The sequence below is a fragment of the Nelusetta ayraudi genome, unplaced genomic scaffold (genome assembly GCF_046127955.1).
Source record: "Nelusetta ayraudi isolate G7.1 ecotype Tasmania unplaced genomic scaffold, CSIRO-AGI_Nayr_v1 ptg000018l, whole genome shotgun sequence".
Taxonomy (NCBI): Eukaryota; Metazoa; Chordata; class Actinopteri; order Tetraodontiformes; family Monacanthidae; genus Nelusetta; species Nelusetta ayraudi.
In genome coordinates, this window is record NW_027466068.1 from 4,480,148 (window position 1) to 4,502,409 (window position 22,262).

Sequence of the window (22,262 nt, forward strand, 5' to 3'; positions counted from 1 at the left end):
AATGGACTGCTTTAGATGTTGATTAAAAAAAAAAACAACAACCTGGTAATTAGTACAAGTGTCACCAATAATGCAATTACTGATTTTCTCTAAGTGAAAGATGCATAATCATAATCATAATGCAGAATAAATCAAGTACAAAGGTCACAGAAAAAATATTTTTTTTATTACTTTATTATATTATATTACTTATAACTTCCTTACAAAAAAAACGAATAAAATAAAATACTACCAAAAAAATGGATGGAGTCTGCCCTTAGAATTCAGAGACATTTTGAACATATTTTGAGATCCTCTTTCATTATCCCCTGTGTGTGTTTTGCTCTCTGTATTTTCAGTGTTTTACACAGCAGCGCTGTTCCAAGCCTGTCGTATTTGTCTCCATGGAGTCCCGAGCACTGAGGCCGCGACAAAGAAGAAAACCAGGATGAGGCCTTTTGCCAACGACTGGGAATAGGGCTCTCCTGGGAAGAACAGGGTCAGCACAAAGCAGAGAGGTAACAGTCAGCATCCTCTGTCTTCTGTAATAACGGCTAAAAAAGGCACTTTTCGCATTAGCTGTTACGGGCAAATTTTACAGCACACATTAATATGGGAAAAACATTTATGACCATCAAGGACAGCTTGAATTCTCACCTGTATAATACCTGGTGAGTGGAAAGGCCAGCTCAGGCCAACACACATCGTTCCTGTTACAGTCATACTCTGTGAAGTTGATTTGAAACCTGGGTGGGGAGAGAGGGTGCCGCTCTTTAGTAGAAAAAAGAAACGGCCTGAAAACCGTCACCATCTTATTTGTCTTAAAATGAGAAAGCACCTGCTTTTCGGTGGTCCTGTGTTGATTGGGATGTCAATGAAGGTGACTGAGGAGGTGACGGGGAACAACTCTGTCCCTGTTGGGTCAGCACATGGGGAGACATCACCTCCTCCACAATCCAGCTCCCAGTTGGACAGGCTGTAGCTAAAAAAAAATAAAAAAAATAACCAGAACAGTATTTTCCATTGACAATCAATGTTTTAAACTGAATGAGAAGCAAAATAACAGATAATGTTATTACCTGCTCCTCCTGAATGTCATATTTTATTGCTTTATAAATAGGGACAGTGCATATCAAGTAACAGGAACACCAACACACAGAAAAATGTAGATCTTATACTGACCTGACATTTAAAGCACGGATCTCTCTTTGAGGCACGCCGTCCACAGTGCCAGTAACAAGACTCCAAACATGGATGTGCTGGTGGGACGGAATCCGACTGCAAGACACTGCAGTGTCATCCATAGTTGTACTCGCATTCATTGACCCAACTGGAATGGACACATTCCAAGCAAAGAATCCAAAAATAAGAATCACAAAAGTAATGAGAGACTGCCACGATTTGCCTGATTGCCTTGAAATAATCGTTCTGGTGCTCAATAAACAATGATAGAAACAATAAATGTCTGCAATTATTTGCATTATCGAGGTTACTCACAGCTAATCTTCACCCAGTCGGTCGCGCTCAGATGATCTGGCTTTCCACTCTTTGCCACATAAGTGGCTCTAACCAGAGTGCCCTGGAGAGAAATCACTGTTTCTCTGGAGGAGAGAGAGAGAGAGAAAAAAACATTTTATTGCAGCAAAAGCACATTCAGACTTAAAACGGACACACATTGGCATGGGACCACTGACCTCAGGGAATCACACTGACTCAGATTCTGCAGGCTGACTGGTAGCAGACACCCGGCTGTTGAATTGTGCCCATATAGAACCTGCTCTTTCTCGGCAGTAAAACAGAAACCGTCTCCTGTTGTGAGCAAGATCAGAAAGCGATGCACATTTGAATGGAACGTTACAAGCTGAAAACATCTGTTTGAAATCTATTTACCATGACTCTGCTAATTACCTGGTTTAAAAGGAGAGAGAGAGAGAGAGAGAGAGAGAGAGAGACGGGGAGATGGAGATTACCTGGTTTCCAAAGCTCTATTGAGGTCCTCTGTATCACATCTGTATTATTGCCCAGCGCCTGCACAACTCCGGCTATTAATGGCCTTCCAATCTGATAACCTGCCGTGTGAATATCAACAACTGTGTGGAATTTTTTTTAAACAAGTATTGTCACAGCAATTTCTAGAGAATAACATTTACATTTTTTTCTTACCTGGATTCCCAGAGTTTGCTTGAGCTGTGAGTTGTCCATTCAGAAACACAGCAGAGTAGCGCGTAGTTAAAAACACTGTTCCGGAAGGACAGAAATAATAATGAATTAGCACAGGATACGTGAGGCACATCAACGATGAGTCGAGCCACAAGTAAGCTTCATGGGTGCATCCTTACCATTTGTGTTTAAAGTTATACTCCCGACAGTGCGTGTGAGCGTGACACTTGTGATGCTGTTCCCTTCCCAGTACAATTTGTAGTCCATCGCCACGGTCACATTCTTACAGACCACCGAGCCACCTTCAAGAAAACAATGCCACATTGGCGTCGTTTGCAACCCTTTACAGAAGTGAGCTGTTGGAATTTACATACCTGAGGATGTCAAGGTATCTGTGCTCGAAACGAAAGGAGCCAAGTCATAAGCCACTTCATCCATTACATCCACTGTGACATCACCTGGAACACCACACCCCCCAAAAAAATGAGCCAAACATTAAAGATGTTTATTTACGAGGAGCCGCAGGAGGCTTTGAATCTCTGCCAGACAATACTGAGCAAGCGAAACGTACCTCCTTGACCATTGTTCACTCGAATTCTCAGATCTGATGGTTCTGTTAGTAAGGGAGGTCCACTTGGGCAGGAGCGCAGCAATGTCACACATGTGACATTGAAATTTTCCAAAAAGGCAACCGGGGCACCGTTGATGCACTGACCCAGTACCTTCTGTGGAAGGAATATAATTGAGGCATTGGTTCTGGCAACATACATCATTATGTGAACAATTTTAAGTAAAACAAACAAATGACTTGCCTGGGGAATAGTAAAGTACTGGTCATTTGGCATGTAGAGGGGACTTCCTTGTATGTAAAAATTAACAGGTGTTGGAGCAGACCAAACAGGAGTCTGGAAGGACGGCCCAGGCTTTGGTGTACTGAAATTTTATGCAAAATAAATTAATAAGTGTTTCAACGACAAGTGGAAAAAAAACAGATTTATTTAGCGGAATCTTACATTGTGTTTCCTTTGTAAAAGAGCCCAAGGTGAGGGTTGTTTTCTGGGGGTGAGGTGACACATAAAAACGGAAACCAGTCTGGGGAGTTTCTGGTTGACTGTGCAGAGCACTGATAATCAGGAGGAGGAGAAACCTGCCCCCCAAAGGGCCCAGGGAGACAGTGGGCCCCGAACAGCTTCAGCTCCTCTGTGGAACAGTCCTGTTTAAGATGACAGCTTGTTGTTGTCAAACTGTAAACGAATCTACAATGCAATGTTTTGCTGCTAAAACACATTTCAACGGGTGAAAGACCTCATCACAGCAGCAGCGAACATCGCATGAGCTGAACTTGAGGTCGCAGGGACATGGGCCAAGCGTTTGGTAAAACTGGTTTGGAACAGTTGTGTTGCCCTCTGCAATTGGAAAAAAAATATATAATTCGATGTGTGTGTGTGTGTGTGTGTGGGGGGGGGGGGCTGTCAGACTTTTTGCATGACAGACAACAACGTGTAAACAATTAGGACAACATGACCTACCAGAGCCGCTGACAGGGTGCAGCCGAGCGTGTATCCTGGCCTGGATCAGTACTGCTGCCTGTGGCGTGTCATTCACACAGGCCGACAGTTGAAGGGTCTCCAGCACACACAGCGGCTTCAGACAGCAGTCTGTGTCAGTCTCATTGTCGCCGCACAAGCGCAGACTTCTGTCCAGTCTCAGGTGGACTTGCAGTGCAATCTGGAGAGCCAAGGGGGAAATGCTGCAGACAGTGCTGTATAGAAATCAGAAGTCTCTCAAACGCTGATCAGATGAGAGCCGACCATGAGACTGAGTTCTGTACCTTCCCCACCGGCTCCTGTGAGACCACCCATTGTGTGGCTTGACCTACACATGATGGAGGACCCACGTTTCCTGGAAGATGAACAAAATAAAACCCTTCACATACACACGTACATACATACACACGTGTGTATGTGTATGTATGTACACACACATACACATACACATACAGACTGTACATACATATGTATGTGACTGTATTTATGCACTGCATGGTGTATCTACATATGTAACAGGTAAGAAGTTTCGTATAAATGATGGTTAGCTGCTAACACCAGGATATATTGGGCGAGAACTCGGGGTCTTACCCGTCGCACTGGAAGGAGATACCGTCTTTAGACTCAGGGAGACGTTCGACACCTTTCCGACCAAAAGAGTTGAGATCTCTGGTCCACTTGCTATCAGGTAGGACTGCTGGAAAACTGTTGAACATCAAAACAATCACTCTGTAGTGTTCACCGTTCCACACGTTCATCTCGCAAAAGAACACGGGCTGTGACGTGACACGCGATGCACAACAACCCGCCGCACACTGAGCCAGTTACCGTCACGACGTACCGACAGCGTCTTGCGTGTGTCCCAAGGAAGTGATGATTAAAATCGAGGCGATCTGGCGCAGTATGGGCGGCACGGACAGCGGGCCATTCGCATTAGCCATTTGATTCACCTCAGTTTAACGGAGCTGACATATTTGTAAACCGTAACCCGATGTCCTGGCAACGAGAAACGTATTGGCCAATCACAGATTAGAGACCTTCTTATTCTGAAGGAAAATATTGCTGGTCAGGTTTGACAGCGCCCTCTTGAGTCTGGAGGTAGGCGGAACAGCCAGACTTTCTTTTTTCTTTTTTCTTAAAATATCGAAATATAGAAAAAATAATCAATGAAGAATGACAGTGATTGATTCAATCTGTCATTTGTATTCATTCATTATAAGGTATAGGATAAATAATCGGGGGGCATTGACATTGACAAAGAATAGAAGCTTGAATAGAGGCTGAGTGTCCACGTTGTTGTCCAGACGATGGCAGTAATAAGTGAAATCTGACGAAGAGACTTCAAGAAGAAGAAGAACCCGGCGGAAAAGCAACACAGCAACGTGCTCTCTGGTAGTTCTAAAGGGCGACTAGGCGTAGAGTAGAGGAACCATGTTATCGTTTGAAGATCTGATGACAAGACTCAACATCAGTGGCTCTGAAAACGTGGAGGGCACAGATGTCAGCCAAACCCTCCGGCTTTTTATGGATAAACTGTCCGAGTCCTACAGGTTCGTATGACAGGGTCCTTCACGCAGTGCACGCCACGCTGAATGGGTCGTGTTTATCAATACTCGAGGTGTTTGCTCTTGACAGGAGTCCCGCGAAACGATGCAAGGAGCGCTGCCTGGAGGAGGCCAACCAGCTGCTGAGACAACTTCCAAACGAGTCTCTCCGTGGGTTGGAGGAGAACCACCACCTCTTGCTGCTGGTCCGACTACTCCTCTCCATGCAGCTGCACACGGTCAGCATCTCCACAGCCTGTCGCAAGGCGGACCAGGTTAGTCCCCCTGCCCCGTCTGCTCGCTGCTCGCTGCGCTGCAACCAGAAGCTCACTGCCAGGGCACCTCTCTTTGACAGATGTTGCAGCGTTTGGCCGAGGTCAACCACCAGCTGGTTTATGATGAAACTAGACATTGTCTGCAATCCATCATACAGACTGAACAGGTAGGGAGCTTCTATCTATCTATCTATAATTTTTCTCTGCGTGTGACAGGTAGCATTTTAGACATTTTTCCTAGACTCAATGGCAAATAATGCACTATTGATTTATAAATCCTTGCTTATCATTGCCTCTGCACTATTGACTGCCTTTTGCACATCTGCTTTGGTTGTTTGTATATAGATTGATTTGAATATTCTGGTAACTACTGCATAGTTTTTTAGTTCTGCAACAGTGTAGTTTCCCAATTTGGGATCAATCATTTCTATCTATCTATCTATCTATCTATCTATCTATCTATCTATCTATCTGTGTGTGTGTGTGTGTGTGTGTGTGTGTGTGTGTGTGTGTGTGTTTTTTATTTAAATTTGGCAACTTCTTCTTTTCAGCTTTTATGTCACGAGGATCTGCAGAGAGGTAGGCTCCCACTTTGTTTTCAGTTTTACTTACTTGTTCTTCCCCACATTGTCCAGTCATAAATCCTGGGTTATTCCTGCCCTTCTCAGCCTGTATGTTCCTGGAGGACAGCGCCGTCGGCCGCAAAGTGTGGCGAGAGCACCACGTGTCGTTGCTGAGCAAAGTGTCCGAGTTGCTTTGCGTTGCGCTGCAGCAGGAAGCCCTCCGAGACGGGCCGCTGTGCTACACTGCAGTCAAGGTACATGGTGAGCAGCATCAATCCATGATGAGGGATGTTTGGTTTTTTTTTTATCATAAAATTTCTTTAGCCGCCAACCCCATCCTGTCCTTTTACCTTCCAGGTGTGTTTGCAAACGTTCCAGCTGTTATCCAGTGAAGTGGCTCCTCTTGTGTGGGACGAGGAGAGCAGCTCTGCAGTCCTGCAGGAGATCCTGCAGGCACTGATGGATATAGTCCTTGGACAGGTTTGTCATATAAAAAAAAAAAAAAAGCAAACATTTCCTTAAAGTCGAATCGAAAAGACAAGATCGTCAGCCAGCTGTCAGTTTTTCTTTTCTTTTTCTTTTTTTGCCTTGTAGTGCTGCAACAGGGACACGTGTTTTCTGGCAGGCACTGCTGTGTCCATGCTGATCAACACGGCACCAGAAGGTGGCGCCGGAGGGACGGCTGCCTGGAGTCTGCTGCAGGTCTCTCAGTCTGGTAGGTCACCACTCACGTAGCAAGGACAGGTTAAATGACAGTTGGTTAGATGGAATGTATTCACCAATGGGACTAAAATTAGTGTGAAATGTGCATCTTCGGATGAAAGATATTTCATGTCTGTAGTGAACTGTTAGCTGCCAGGCTGACATCAATGACACAGTGTTACCCTCATCGTTCCTCAGAGCCCTGGCTGCTGAGCGTGGGTGCTCTCCAGGTGCAGTGCGGAGCGGCAGGGGCGGAGGACAGAGCGACCAGGCTGGCCGTGAGCAGAGGCCTCCTCACCTGCTGCCCACCTCGCATCCTGCTCAGCCCGCGTGCCGGAGGCACAGAAGTAAGTGGAATGGGAGTTAAGCAGCGCTAACTTACGCTGTTGGGAAGACACGCCTCTCAGTCTCTCGATACACCTTTTTTGGCTTTGTGTGTTTGTTTGTTCATTTGTTTGTTTGTTTCAGAGCTGTTTACTGCTGGAAGGTTTGTTTCCTCTGGTTTGCACTTTGTGTGAACAGAAGCTGGGATGTCACTACTTTGCCTTTGAAGGTGCGTGGTCCCTGGCATTCGGTATTCTAATCTACCTATATGACAGTGTCTGATCCCTTCTCGCAGAGACATGTAACTAAATGCATTTAATTCTGTACTCAAGTGCAGCATTTTAACTCATTTCTTGATGCTTATTTTTTTACTTTTCTGCTACCTTATACCTCTGCCTCTATTTTAGGAAGAAAAATACATTTATTTGTCATTATCACTTATTTTTTAATAAAAAACATTAATTACATGGATGAATTAATGGATGGACAGACTTCTTCCACAGCTTTTATTTTAGGTTTTGATCTGCTGTTTCAGTGTTGACGCTGTGGCTGAAGAAGGTTAAAGAATGTCTGGCTGAAATCTGGAAGTCAACCACGGTTCCCCTCTTACATGAGAACAGCAGCTTGCAGCAGAAGCTCATTCAGATTATCTGGACCAACGCAGAAAGCCCAGTGAGTCAAACTGACTATTCACTTAATTATTTTGTACATATCGATTGTGAAAAAACAGACTCTTGTCACTTGTGTTTTGTGAAAGCAGTTGTGCCAGTAGCACCTGTCCGACAACTGTATTCTGTCGAGTCGTCACTTACCGTGTTCTGGTGTTTATGAGGAAGTCACGCTGCAACATCTTGAATCTTGGTGTGTACGATGCACTCTCAAAATGTTCAGCTATGCCTCCTGTTGTTTCCCCGCAGGTGGAAGGTGTGTCCGAACTTGTTCGCTCCGCCTTCAGTCTGCTGCTGGAACTGTACGAGATGGACTCTGAGCAGTTTGGCGACACCAGGAAGCCTCTTTATTCCACTTTACTTCAGCGCATCATCGAACTGCCGTGGGAAACCAAAGCCAAATATCAACGCCTCTGTGGCCTGCTGCCCTATCTGAGCACTGACACGGTGAGATTAAAGGCCCAATACTATTTTCATTCTAACTTGATGTTAAAATGTTTTTAAGCAATTCAATTTATAATTGCAACTTAGATAAGATAACATCCATATAAAACATTTTGAAATTATTCTATTGATTTCTGATAGATAGATAAATTCTTATTATCATTGTACAAGATATACAACAAAATTCTAGCAGCAAGTTATGGCATCCATCCATCCATTTTCAATACCTGTTTCCTCCTGCACTCAGGGTTGTCGGGGTCTGCTGTAGTCTATCCCAGCTGTCGGGGTGAAGGCAGGGTGACGCTCTGGACAAGTCACAAGTTAATTTCAGGGCCACATAGGCTGTGTCTCAATTCAGGGTCTGCATCCTTCGAAGCCTGCATTTGAAGGCCAGTTACCTCATAGCACTGCGCGAAGGCCTGTCCCAATTCACTAAAATTCGAAGGACGCTCAAAATGCGGCATTCGAATGCGCCCTACTTTCAGCCGATTCGAAGGATGCACCGCTACTATCCTTCGTGTCCTTCTGTGTCCTGATCCTTTGTGTCCTTCTGTGTCCTGGGAAGTCAGATGAAATGGCGGCATCTACTGGCAAAAACACGACATTTCACATAAAATAATACGTTTTTACTGTAGGGTTTTTTACTTATTTGAACATCCAACGCCATATATGTGAAACCAAAACGCCAAAATTCAGTTAAAATATGTGACTGTTAATGCTGAGTAATGGTTAGCTTGATGCTATAAAAACGTCACTTCCGGGGATGGCCAGCAGTAGGGAACGGCGGTAAAGCTACCAGGAAATACACAGAAGGCTAGACCATCCCATTTGGTTACCGGGGAGGCAGGTCTTTCTAAGGAACCGGCCAATGGAGCAGGACCCAGCCGACGAAGGATGCGGACCCTGAATTAAGACACAGCCATAGAGACAAATGAAGACAAACAACCATTTGCACTCACACCTAAGGTCAATGTAGAGTTCCCAGACTCACATGGCCTCACATGCACGTCTTTGGACTGTGGGAGGAAGACGGAGAACCTGGAGAGAACCCAGGCAGACACCGGGCGAACATGCAAACTCCACACAGGCCCGGGATCGAACTCACCCCCTTGTGTGAGGCGACAGCGCAAACCACTGCACCACCATGTCGTGTTTATGGTGTTACCATAAATAAAATAAAATAGATAAGACGCATAATGACTACAAATATTTACAGACGATGCAACAGTGCAATGACAGGTTCACAGTACGCAGTGCAAGTGTAACAAGAAAAGTAAATGACAATACATTTTTTTAATCAATTTTTATCAATTTTATTGCTTGGCCCTTCAATCTGTCAGGTGCTGAGCGAGTATCCCGGGATTCCCAATCACCTCCTCAAGTGCTTGTCAAACAACCGCCTGTCACCTTGTGGGTCGGAGCTCTACAGGTGTCTTATCCGGCAGCACAGGCAGGAGCTCTGCCTCCAGTCCCCGGGTTCCTCTGAGCCGGAGCTGGCCGACGGCTGGGCGAAACGCTGGCGGCCCTTCCTGCAGGAGGCGCTGACGTCCGACGTGACCCTCCTGCAGAACAACACCTCTTCGCTGGTCTTGCCCTGCACCCTCCAAACCTTCCCCTTCGCCGTGGAGCCCCTGCTGGCCTCCCTGCAGCCGTCCATCCCTGGCCACCTCTACGCCTGGTCCTGCGTCATGAGCTCCCACAGGGCCACCACCGGGAGCTCGCCGTGGGCCCTGTGGGGCAGCTCTGCCCTGGGGACCACCTCCGCCCTGGAGACCCTGCAGCTGGCTCTGGGCTCTGCCGACGACAAGGTCCGCCTCGCTGCGCTCAACCTCCTCTGCTGCAGCCCAAAGACCAGAGAGGCGCCGACCGCTGAGGAGATGTCCATCATGAGGACGTTTGTCGCTCAGAATCTGAACTGTGAGTCCTCGCCTTTTCGCCAACACCTCCAGGCGGCGCTCTGGAAGTTTCTGGTTCGTATCAGAGACGGCTGCCTGGCGCTCGTGAAGGGCCTGAAGGCCAGTAAGAAAGGAGATGCTGCATCCAGAGGCCAGGCTCAGGATGCATTGGAGCAGGGGATAGGTGAGATTGACAGCTGCTTCCTCATTGTATCAGTGATGCCTTAAAGGTCCAGTGTTGTATGATTTTTATAGTGGTAAAAGCTTAATATACTGCCCATAATTACATTAATAAAAGTGTATAATCCCATTACAATAAGAATAATGAGTTTTTTTCTCCAGTTGGAACAGTTTTCATATACTGTATCTTGTGTCTTGCTCCCAGTTAGCTGCCATCTTTCACCACCATATTTCTAAGAAAGCCCAGTGTGGACAATCCAGCTGCCTGACAGCACGTTTTGTATTTAGGGTGAACATTTGTGTCTTCAAATAAACCAACAAAGAAGAAGAAGGTGGACGTGGTGTCCAGGTTTGGCTGCGTGGGCCATGATAGTTTACTGGCAAGCTCAGGAGAGGGAGGTGGTTACTTTTTTTTCCCGTGCTATTCACCGTTGGCCTCAACCGTTTCATCCCTGACCTCCAGGCTTCATCGAATGGTTGGGTCAGCTTCCATACTCCTACCTGGCGCCAGGACACAGCTATCAGAGGAAGAAGACGGCGCTGCTGCTGCTGTCGGCGGTGCTGGAGACCTGCACGGACACCTGGAGCCCAGACAAGAGGAAGGGGCAGCCTCCAGGTGGGGATGACATTAGTCTGTGTTGTTGCAAAAATTGTCATATCTAGATTTTTCTGAAGATGAAATGACCTTTGCAGCAAACATGGGGTCCCTGATTAGCTGTGCCAGACAACGGGGGAAGTGGGATTTCATCTGCAGGAATAAACAAATAGCCCTGATCACCTGCTTAGAAGATTCTACAAATGAGGTAGAGCTGCATGAGTTGCATTGTTTTCTAACATTTCGTCTTAATTTCAAACTAAAGATTGAGAACATTAAGCAGTAGATGCCATTCTTTTATTTTGCAGATCCGAGAGCTTTCAGCCAGCCTGCTGCTGAGATTTTTCCAGCCTCATTTCCCTGACGACGTGGCCGCAGCGCTGCTCCAACGATCTGCGCAGCTCCTCTGCAGTCCTCGTGTGCAGGAGGCCCAGATGGGGGCGCTGATGACCAAGGTTCTCCTTCACAAGTGAGCATTTTCCCAACCTTGTTATTGAGCGACAGTATAAAAGTGGAATGCAAATCAGGAGTTGTCCCCCACCCTCACCCCGCAGGTCACAAAACCCACCTGGAAGTGATCTCCTCCAGGCCCCTGACACCATCCAGCACCTGTTGGAGGAGCTGGAGGAGCACTATGTGACAGCCAGAGCCGACATGATGCTTGCCGCCAAATCAAAGCCTATTCATGGTGAGAAGTGACTCGACGAGTGCCTCAGGCGCTAAAGAACGCTATCTATAACTTTGCCATTTCCGTCGTGGAATGTTTGACAGGCGTTCTCAGCGCCCTCCGGAGGTGTTTGCTTGAAGCACCCTGCAGCGTCTCGGACATTCTGGACCGTGACATGGCCATCAAGCTGCTGAATCTCCTGGAAGACATCTCCCTGCTGCTGTTGGCCGTGCTGTACGGAGACCTGGACGCGTGTGTCTCCGACATGGGTAACAGCAGGGTTTGCAGACACTGACCCAACTGTTGTGTTTGGGATTCATTAAAGGTCCCGTGTGTAATATTTAACTGGATTTATGATTTTTATATTGGTTAAACTAAAGCCTAATATACTGCCCATGAATACAAAAATAAAACAGTGCAATCAAAATATTCTAATAATTAAAATATGATCTAATTATTATAAATTAAATAATAATTTAATTTGTTTAAATTAAAATTTTTTGTGTATATATATATGTATGTATATATAATACATACATATACATATATATATATATATGTATGTATATATAATACATACATATACATATATATATATACATATACATATATATATACATATATATTATATATATATATATGTATGTATATATATATGTATGAATATATATATGTATATATATATATATATATATATGTATATGTATATATACATATATATATATATATATATATATATATATACATATATATATATATATATATATATATGTATATGTATGTATTATATATACATACATATATGGTAAGCTATGGTGGCCTGCGCACCAAAACCATGTGTGTGTGTGTGTGTGTGTGTGTGTGTGTGTGTACACACATATATATATGTATATATATATATATATATATATATATTTATATATATGTATGTGTATATATATATATATATATATATATATATGTATATATATATATGTATATGTATGTGTATATATATATATATATATATATATATATGTATATATATATATGTATATATGTATATATATATATATGTATATGTGTGTGTGTGTACACACACACACACACACACACACACACACATGGTTTTGGTGCGCAGGCCACCATAGCTCACGGGCATGCTCAGGAGAGGGAGGGAGGGAGAGTTAGAGTGAAAGACGCTGCAATCTGAAATGTAACCACTAAATATTTTACACTTAATCCTTAAATATGTGGTAAACATTCTTTCTCGCAGACGCTCCGCCTTCTTTTTGCGATATGGGAAACGCGATCAGGTCCCTGATAGTCCAGGCCTCAGGGGGAGGTGATGAGGACGGAGACGAGCATGTGCTGCTGTCTGAAGAGCACAGCCTCGTCCTCACCTGCTGCTGGGTCTCCCTCAAGGTAATACTGAGTAGCTAAACAAGCACATTCTTCAAGGTGCTTAACTTAATATATACTTAATATATTTTCGTCAGGCAATCGGGATCTTATTAGGTTGTTTGGTGGAAAGAATTCTCAGTGAATCCAAAGCTGGCATGTGTCTTCTGACAAAGGAGGATCTAACAAGAGCTTCAAAAGTTTTTGAGAATATTCTTCTCAAGTGCCGTCACTGGGTGAGTTCTGGCAAGAGTTTCTTTGCTTTTTCAAATTTCAAATATGTCATGTAATATTAAAAATAATCCTGTCCACCAGGGGGCAGTCGAGGGTGCTTGTGTGGGCTTCACAAAGTTCTGTGCTGCACTGTTGAGCAGCAGCGATGCAGAGATCAGAGACATTCCAGCCCACATGTTAACACAGGTGAGCGATGATATCTTTTTTTCAATGCGTGTTTTTATTCAAATTCCCCCCCAAAAGAATGCTTTCAATTTTCTGAAAAAACTCAACCTTAGGGTTTGAACGTGGTGCAGTCTCCTCGCTCCACCTCCGTGACCCGGCGGGCTGCAGGCCTGCCGATGCTCATCCTGTGTGTCCTGTCGGCCGGGGAGGCCGGGAAAGCCGGGAAGGGCGGGAAGCCTCTGCTGGCTCAGAGTGTTGAAACACTGCTGGACACCGCCAGGAGGCCTCTGCAGGACAACTGGGACCAAACGGTGGACCTGCCACAGGTCTGCAGACACCGGGACTCACAGAGAGGATCCGAGAAGAAAACCAACTGCTCACTCACACTGTCTGGCCCTCCTCCGCAGGCGTGTGCTGTTCACATTCTCCAGGCCCTGGTCCGGGGTTCCGGTCTGGCTGCCGCTGTCCTTCAGTTCGCTCCCTCTATCGCCGTCCTGTCCCTCACTCTGCTCAACTCCCCCTGCTGGGCGATGCGGAACGCTGCCCTGCAACTCTTCAGTAAGTCCTCCAGCCTCTGCAGCAGGAGTCACCAACGTGGTGCCCGTGGGCACCAGGTATCCCCTTAGGACCACATGAGTTGAAACGGTACAACTCTTTGAGCTGTGTCTAAAAATTCAATTTTATCCAACCTTGCTCAGTCATTGTTAATTGAGAACTTTGAGAACTCGATGAGTGTCTTCACATAAATGAGTATCTTTAATAATAATAATAATAATAATAATAATAATAATAATAATAATATAAATAATAATAATAATAATAATAATAATAATAATAATAATAATAATTGTTATTATTATTATTATTATTATTATCATTATTATTATTATTATTATTATTATTATTATTATAATAATATATAACTCAGAGAGTTTGTTGTTTCAAGAGAGTCTAGCAAACTGGTTGTCCTTCATATGACTCGCGGTGTCAAACTCTGGCCCGCAGGCCAAATTTGGCCCGCAGTGTAATTATACACTGTGTGGCCCACGAGGCAATACAAAATCACCAGAGCTGGCACAGCACATGCACCTGCTAATACCGCTAATACTACAAATTCCAGAATGCTGTGCTGGTATTATTCAGGATGTTCATTGAAGTATATTATTATTATTATTATTATTATTACTTAATTGGTTTATTGTTATTTTATTTTTACATTTATTATCAACCTGTGGAAAAAGGTTCCTGTTGAAATTTAAATCAGAAGGCTGAAAATAAAATAAGGGTGCTTTTTTTATTTATTTTTTTATCAGTGTATGTTTAATTCAGTAGCATGCAAGTGACTAAAACTACAAATGGAATCAAATTAATAGTCCTTAACCAGGGGTGGGCAAACTTGACTGGTGGGGCCACAATGACAGAGGGGCCAGAGTAGGAGTACATGGATGGAGGGTTTTGGTGACGCACCTATGTGGCTCTTCATTGAAATGACTCTTGAAACACTGAAAAAATGGATGAAATACAGCCATTTTATTACTTACTTACTTTCTATTATTTCTTCAAGTTCAGTGGGCCGGTTTAAAAAGCTTGACGTGCCGCATATGATCCTCGGACCGTAGTTTGCCAATACCTGTCCTAACCTCTATCTGTGCATCTTACCAAATATTTCAATGATTTCGTTCGACATTCCTGCAGGTTCTCTGTGCACGCGGATGCTCGGCCAGCGGACAGGCGCTGATGAGGATGGACCCAGCCAGCAGGGCGGCGGCATGTCGCCCGCCGCCTTCTTCCACCACTACCCCTCGCTGCAACCCTTCCTGCTGGGCGAGCTGACTGGGGCGGCACGATGCTTGCAGGCTCCCTCCCAGGAGGCCAGGCTCCACCTGCAGCCCTCTCTGTTCCCCGTCCTCACACTGCTGGCTCAGCTGCAGCCCGGCGTCCAGGACTCGGCACAGTGAGTCTATTCAGAGCACCACTGTATTGGTTCCCTCAATTTAAAGGTCCAGTGCATAAAATTTGGCCTGATTTACGATTTTTTTTTTATATTGGTAAAAGCTTAATATATTGCCTATAAACATGTTAATTAAATTGTATACTCACAGTACAAAAAAGTAATTTGGTTTTCCTACCCATAAAACAGTTCTTATTAATATATATCCACTGGACAGAGCAATAAGGGTCTTGGTCCCAGTTCGTTGCCATCTTTCCATTTTTCTAGGACGCCTGACAGCACGTTTCCTATTTAGTGTCACCGCTCAAATAAACCAGCAAAGACGAAGGAGGTTGTGTGCGCAGACCACCGTAGTTCACACACAATACATATAAACACATACCTATAGTGCAAGGTCGTCACTCCCATTTAGCTGCCATCTTGCGTCACCATATTTCTGAGGAAGCCAAGTGTGGACAATCCAGCTGCCTAAGAGTGTGTTTCGTAATTAGGGCAACTGCTCGCATTTTCAAATAAACCAACGAAGAAAAAGTTGGACGAGGTTTCCAGATTTGGGTGTTCAGGCCACCGTAGCTCACTGGCCAGCTTAGGAGGGGGAGAGATCTAAACTGTAACCACTTGATGTCATTGCTTCTTCTGAATTTCTGTGAATATCACACACTTAAAGGTCGAGCGTGTACAATTTTTAAGGAAGCCCAGTATTCAAAGTAGCCTGCGTGACAGCACGACAAGCAAACTGTTCTCAGGGTAGGAAAACCAAATTACTTTTATTGTACTGAGACTATACACTTTTTTAAAAGGGGCGGGGGGAGAAAGAATGTTTACCATGAATCGAATGCCTGAATACCTCACGTTGCTCGTCTTTCTGGTTTGTTCGTCAGAGTGTCGTCGGACTTCCTGCCTCCGCTGCTCCATCTGTCAGCCAGTCCAATCTACAGTGTCAGAGTTGTGGCGTCCAAGGCGCTGTTAGCCCTGACCCCCCCGTCAGAGTACGGCCGCATCCTGACCGAACTGACGGTTGGACTGCCGGCTCCCCTGGAGCGTTGCAGCCACAACCGGCTCCACGGGCAGCTGCTGCAGATCAGAGCTCTTCTAGAAAGATCTCTCAGCTCCGTCAGGTGAGACTCAACAAGTTTGTTTGTTTGTCGCACACTGTCGGGGTCTTTGAACCACCCGCCCTCCCCTCTCTTTTGTTGCATTTGTAGCTGCAGTGACACTCCTGCTGACCTGCGTGTGGCGCTGAGCAGGATAGAGGCCCAGCCCTGGCTGGCCACTGAGGCTCAGCGCTGCCCCCTGGTGAGGGCAGCCTACCTAGGAGTGGCTGACTCGCTGAGAGGTTTCTGCAGCGAGACGTTCTTGATGGAGCTCAGTGAAACGGTCGCACGGGGCCTCAAAGGAGCAGCCGAGGAGGAGCTGCAGGTGCGAGACAGACTCTCACTTGAATACAAGGACATTTTATATTATTGAGTTGTGACAGAAGTCCCTGAAGAGTCGCTGAATAGAATAGAATAGATTTTTCTTTTATTGGAAACTAATTTGCGATCAAAAAATAATAATGTAATTGCATCAATAGAAAAAAATTAACTTTACAGGAATTACAAGACACATTCAAGTCAATCTACAGTGTATACAACAAACAACAACAAAACAGACAGTCAGTTGTGCAGAGGCAGTGATAAGTAAGGTTTTTTAAACCATTGGTGCAATATTTGCCAATAAGTCCAGAAAAAGTCCAGAATCAAGGGGACTTTGTGTTCTCAGATCAAAGGATTTCGAATTTTTGAGTGACTGATCATTTTCTGTAACTTTAGAGCAAACTTCTTTGTCAAAATCCTGATTTCACCAGTGGAGGGTGTAGTAAGGATTGCCAAAAAAAACTGCCAAAAAACTGCATTAAAGTAACGCAAAAAGAATGAAGAAATGCAGAAGAACAAAAAGGATAAACTCTTCAGTCAATGTTGTTCTGTCATCTCCACAGATCGGGTTGGCATCCTTCTACCAACAGGCTGTTAGCTTTCTATGCGCAGACCCAAGGTGGGCGTGTCAGGTGTGGGACCACTTCCCTGCAGCAAACGTCGACCTGAGACTGGCACTAGTGACCTGGGTGGTGGAAGGAGGGCGTTTGCAGCAGAGCAGCATGAGGGAAGTGATCCGGAGGGTGCTGCAGGTGAGACGTACGCCACTCAAATTGAGCTAGTCAAGCTAAAATATTTTGCCCCAATTATTTTTCTCGGCATCTCCTTCAGTCTGACGCCTGTGACAGCTGTTTGTAAGGAGTGAAAGGAAACGGAGGAGAAAGTTTTAATGATGTATTCTAATTATTGACAGTTCAGGGCCTTTGTGTGAGTAAAAATTTAACCCAGCGACATGAGCGCACAACAACTGTCCACCAAGAGCCTCTAAAGTCCAAGTCAAAGTGACACGAGTGGACTAAAGCGACACGCTAACTCCCTGCTGTCTCCAGTCGAACCTGAAGGAGGCGCTGTCGAGCCACAGCGTGGACTACCGCAGCCTGTACCTGGCAGCCCTGGAGGCGGTGATGACCGTGGAGGATTCTGCTGCTACTCGACTCCGTTCGGCCGGAGCGGAGGAGCCGCTGCTGCCGGAGTGTCTGCAGCTGCTACTGGAGGAGCTGCAGCAGCAGCGAGGCGGCTCCGAGTATTTGTCCCGGGCTCTGTGCACCGCCAGCCTGCTGCTCTCCCTGCAGCCACAATCCAGGTTGGGAGCCTTTAATTACCGTCGGTGGTAAAAAGTCCCCAGACTTGTATTTAGGTCTATTTAAATGTGCAGTAACTCAATGTATAACTACACAATAGTATTATTTAATTATTATTATTTCTAAAAATAGTATTATTATTTATATATACATCCACATGTTTACATTATCATATGTCATACACTTATTCATGTCCTTCTGTATTTTTAAATTTGAAATATTTATTCATACCTATTCACATTCGTATTGTGAGAGCTTTGTTGTTCACCTTGCAACTCACTCTGGCCTGTCTGCCACTCTGGCTGCTTCCACTCTTCTCTCTCTCTCTTTCTCTCACTCACTCACTCACTCACTGTCTCTGTCTGTCTGTCTGTCTCTCTCTGTCTGTCTGTCTCTCTCTGTATGTCTCTCTCTCTCTCACACTCACTGTCTGTCTCTCTCTGTATATCTCTATGTCTCTGTCTGTCTCTTTCTGTATGTCTGTCTCTCTCTATATGTATATATACAGTATGTCTCTCTCTGTATGTCTCACTCACTCACTCACTCTCTCTCTCTCTGTATGTCTCTCTCTCTCACACACACTCACTGTCTGTCGCTCTCTGTATATCTCTATGTCTCTTTGTCTGTCTCTTTCTGTATGTAGGTCTCTCTCGCTATATATATGTCTCTCTCTGTATGTCTCATTCACTCATTCTCTCTCTCCCTCTCTCTCTCTCTCTCTCTCTCTCTCTCTCTCTCTCTCTCTCTCTCTCTCTCTCTCTCTCTCCCCCTCTCTCTCTCTCTCTCTCTCTCTCCACATTGTTTTGTATTTCAATTTCACCCCAACTGGTCAAAGCAGATGAGCGCCCTCTGGAGTCTGGATCTTCTCCAGGTTTCTTCCCACAGGGGAGGTTTTCCTGGCCACTGTTGCACCTTGCTTGCTCTGCTCGGCTCAGTTGGTTTTCCCCTGATTGTACAAAGCACTCTGAGACGCCTGTGGTTGTGATTGAGCGCTGTACAATTAAAACTTGATTGACGGAGTTGATTGAATTGGCTCCTGATGCTTCTCTCTTTCTTTTGTTCAGTCTAAAGGCTTCGGCGCTGCAGCTCTGGTGCGACGTGTTGGAGTGCCAGCGGTCACCTGACGCCACGGAGGTGCTGCGGATGGCGTGCGGCCGAGCTCTGTGTGTGGCCGGAGTCCCGGTCATGAGCCTGAGCCAATGCAGCGAGGCCGTCGCAAGGAGGTGCGTGGAAACGACCTCTGCCAAATTCTCCCCCTTCCAATCCTGGATAAATACTTTGTACATGGACAGCAGCAAAAATAAATAAATAAAATACAGTCCACTATTTTCCATTTAAGTCTATTTAAATGTTTAATAATTTGAGGAATAATTATGACATAACATTGTATTTATACAGTCAGCCAAATTTATTCAGACATCACAAGATTGATACCAGTGACCTTTGGCCTCTGCCATGACAAGGGCTGCTCAAAGTGGTGGCCATTGGCCTCCAGACATTGATGTGTACAGCCAACTACTGTTGGCTAAGTGTTGTTACCTCAACACTTGTTGATGCCACATTCACGAGGGTAGCACCACCCGCTGGGGAAACATGGTACAACAGGACACATTGTTATTGTAACATGATCAAACTTAGGAAGAGTTATCTAACTGTATAGAAATACTTACGCTATACAAATGAAGTATTTATGCAAGTTTTTCTTTTCCTGATGTTTGTGTTCATTATTTTTGGCTGACTGCATTTATATATGTACATGTGCTTATGCATGTCTTTCTATATTTGAATTATTTGTATATACATATTTATTTTATATCTTTACTATGAGAGCTTTGCAATTATTTGGTTGTTCATCCTGCAACTCCCTCTGCCACTCTGATACTTAATCTCTCTCTCTCTCTCTTTATACATTCTTTGTATTTCATTTTTACCCCAACCTCTCAAAGCTGTTGAGCGCCCTCTGGTGTTCAGATGTCGTCTAGGTTTATTCCTACAAGGTTGGGGGGCTCCTGGCATCTTGCTTGTTTTCGAGGGGGTTCAGTTGGTTTCAGCGATTTCATTTGAGTCAGCGCCGTACAACTAAAATTTGATTGATCAATTGACTGACGTCGAACTGACTGAAGAAATAGAATGAACGTGTCTCCTCCTCCTCCTCCTCCTCCCCCAGGTTGATCTGCACAGGCCTGCACCTGCTGCAGGACCAGAGCCTGCAGGTCAGAGCCACAGCCGCCACATTTGCCTCCCTGCTGCTGCAGCGAGAGCAAAGACGCGGCGAAGGCCAACTTGGCGGCGTCCACGTGCTCCAAGTCAACCAGGCGTTGCCTGTCCTGCTGGACCTGCTGCTTCACCAGGGCCGGGACAGTGGCGGCACGCTGGAGGTGCTGCTGTCGTTCCTGCCTCCGTGCGACATCAGCACCGTGGCGCGGGAGGCCTCACCAGACTCGGCGGCGTGAGTTCACCTTCATTAAATAAAATGCAAAAAAATGATGACGGCTGACCTCAATCAAATAATTTGATCCCTGACCCCTGACTCCTGACTCCTCTTAGCAGCGCCGCCTTGTACGAGCAGGACGAGGCCAACGTGTTCGCCGAGCCCTCCGTGATGGCGGAGCAGCTGCTGCCGTACCTGCTGCGGACGGTGGACCGTTACCCAGAGGGCCCCCTGCTGGTGGCGCACCTGACGGCCTGGGCCCAGGAGAACGTCCTGCTGGTGCTGGACGGCCTCGCCGCTTGCAAAGAGCTCATGCCAGGTACCGCGCTTCGTTTTTTTTCAAAGGTTCACAAAGTGTAAAGAGAAGAGACGCTGTAAACGGTGGCTCTCACCCTTCCGTCTGCGGTCGGGAGGAGCCGTGTTATTATTATTTATCAATGTTTTCACACAGATCAGTGTCATTATTAATGACCTATAGCTCAGGGCTAACTGAGAAACTGTGTTATTTCAGAAGAGTAATGGTAGCAAACTACTTGCCCTTCATGTGACTCAGGACCCATGAAGTAGCTCTCAGGTTCAAACTGGTTGGTGACCCCTTAGTGCAGGGGTGGGCAAACTACGGCCAGGGGGCCATAGGCGGCCCATTAAACTTTTTAATCCGGCCGGCCGAAATGAAAGTGTTGAAATTATGTTAATAGTGAGGTAGTCATAAAATAGCTGTATTTCATCCATTTTCCAGTGTTTTAAGAGTCATTTCAATAAAGAGATAAATACCGTGGGGCTTCAAACACACATATTTTCAATTAAACATTAAAGCACAGGTTTTCTACATATCCGATGATATTTTTCTTCCTCCACTGAGGTGGGTCACCAACACACTCCATCCATCTGCTCCTGCTCCGGCCCCTCTGTCAAATTTTTCAACCCATTGTGGCCCCACCAGTCAAGAAGTTTGCCCACCCCTTTCTTAGAACATTAGAGGCTTGGCAGTGAGTCGAGTGTAATCTTCGCTTCAGGATTTTTGTGTTCTTTGTTTGTCTGCACTTGTGTGTCATGTGTCCACCTTTTGTTTTTTTTGTTTTTACAAGCGAGCAGCTTTCCTCCACGTCTGCATTACCCTCAGGTCACTCTGTCTCACCCCATCCACCTTCCCTCCCCCCTGCAGCTGAGACGCTGAGCCCAGCCTGGCTGTCCCTCCTGGTGCACCCGCGGCTCCACAGCTCCCTGTGCGGCCTGCTGGCTCGGACCGCCGTCCTCCTGCGGCTGGCCAGCAGGAGTCGGGACGCTCTGCAGCGGCTCTGCGACCCCTCGTCCCTGCAGACGAGCTCGCGGGAACTTTGCAGCCTCCTCGTCCAGAACGGCGTCCATCTCCCACCTGCTCTGACGGCTGCTGCTGCTGCTGCTGCTGCGGATGCACAGCAGACTGTATGACTGGGAAAACTTCTTTTTTTTTTTCTAAATCTTTTTTTTTGAATGCTCGTACTCGGTATAGTAGCCGCGGATGAAATTTCCTGTTTATTTCTGGAGCGGCAGAGTCATCGTTATGTGTTGCTGCACCTGCTGATGCTGCAGTACTCCCAACAACTTGGCAGCCTGTCCCAGTTATGTAATGGATCAGTGCCTTCATCTTGCTGCATCCATAATTATAGTAGAGTAACAGGAGGGAAACACACATGGTGCAAAACAAATCCCTTCCTGCTCAGGGAGGTTGTTTTCTTTTTCTTTTCTTTTTTCACTGCAGTGCCCAGAGTAAGGCTTCATTTTCTCAAGCTTTATTGAAGAGACAGTTACAGCCAATCACCAAACTCCCCTTTAAATTAAACATTGATTTTAATTTCCAGA

General features: G+C 45.6%; 2 protein-coding genes across 3 annotated transcripts; one reads left to right on the plus strand and one right to left on the minus strand.

The window, feature by feature from the left end:
* Window positions 1-185: 185 nt before the first annotated feature.
* On the minus strand, window positions 186-4,697 carry tctn2 (tectonic family member 2). Its single transcript, XM_076025985.1, has 18 exons — window positions 4,528-4,697; window positions 4,278-4,391; window positions 3,971-4,041; window positions 3,669-3,867; window positions 3,445-3,545; window positions 3,153-3,352; window positions 2,952-3,072; window positions 2,711-2,864; window positions 2,514-2,597; window positions 2,319-2,441; window positions 2,143-2,217; window positions 1,950-2,048; window positions 1,674-1,788; window positions 1,477-1,580; window positions 1,162-1,309; window positions 818-961; window positions 637-725; window positions 186-464 (listed from the first exon to the last, which is right to left on the minus strand). The coding sequence occupies exons 1-18, from the start codon at window positions 4,625-4,627 to the stop codon at window positions 343-345; spliced, it is 2,163 nt and encodes a 720-aa protein (XP_075882100.1). The 5' UTR covers window positions 4,628-4,697; the 3' UTR covers window positions 186-342.
* Window positions 4,698-4,787: 90 nt separating this feature from the next.
* LOC142887979 (tRNA (32-2'-O)-methyltransferase regulator THADA) lies at window positions 4,788-22,262 on the plus strand. Of its 2 annotated transcripts, XM_076025982.1 has the most exons (31): window positions 4,788-5,236; window positions 5,322-5,505; window positions 5,586-5,672; window positions 6,057-6,084; window positions 6,174-6,322; window positions 6,426-6,548; window positions 6,663-6,783; window positions 6,969-7,117; window positions 7,239-7,323; window positions 7,630-7,766; window positions 8,012-8,209; window positions 9,547-10,285; window positions 10,745-10,897; window positions 10,975-11,084; window positions 11,185-11,345; window positions 11,431-11,564; window positions 11,648-11,812; window positions 12,799-12,947; window positions 13,022-13,159; window positions 13,239-13,343; window positions 13,436-13,648; window positions 13,730-13,880; window positions 15,018-15,276; window positions 16,155-16,391; window positions 16,479-16,692; window positions 17,252-17,440; window positions 17,738-17,991; window positions 19,054-19,212; window positions 20,157-20,438; window positions 20,537-20,739; window positions 21,586-22,262. In XM_076025982.1, exons 1-31 carry the CDS (start codon window positions 5,118-5,120, stop codon window positions 21,849-21,851), a joined length of 5,661 nt encoding a protein of 1,886 aa, XP_075882097.1. In that variant the 5' UTR covers window positions 4,788-5,117; the 3' UTR covers window positions 21,852-22,262. The 2 variants fall into 2 exon arrangements, with proteins under 2 accessions (XP_075882097.1, XP_075882098.1); XM_076025983.1 differs by lacking the exons at window positions 4,788-5,236; window positions 5,322-5,505; window positions 5,586-5,672; window positions 6,057-6,084 and having other exon boundaries at window positions 6,193-6,329.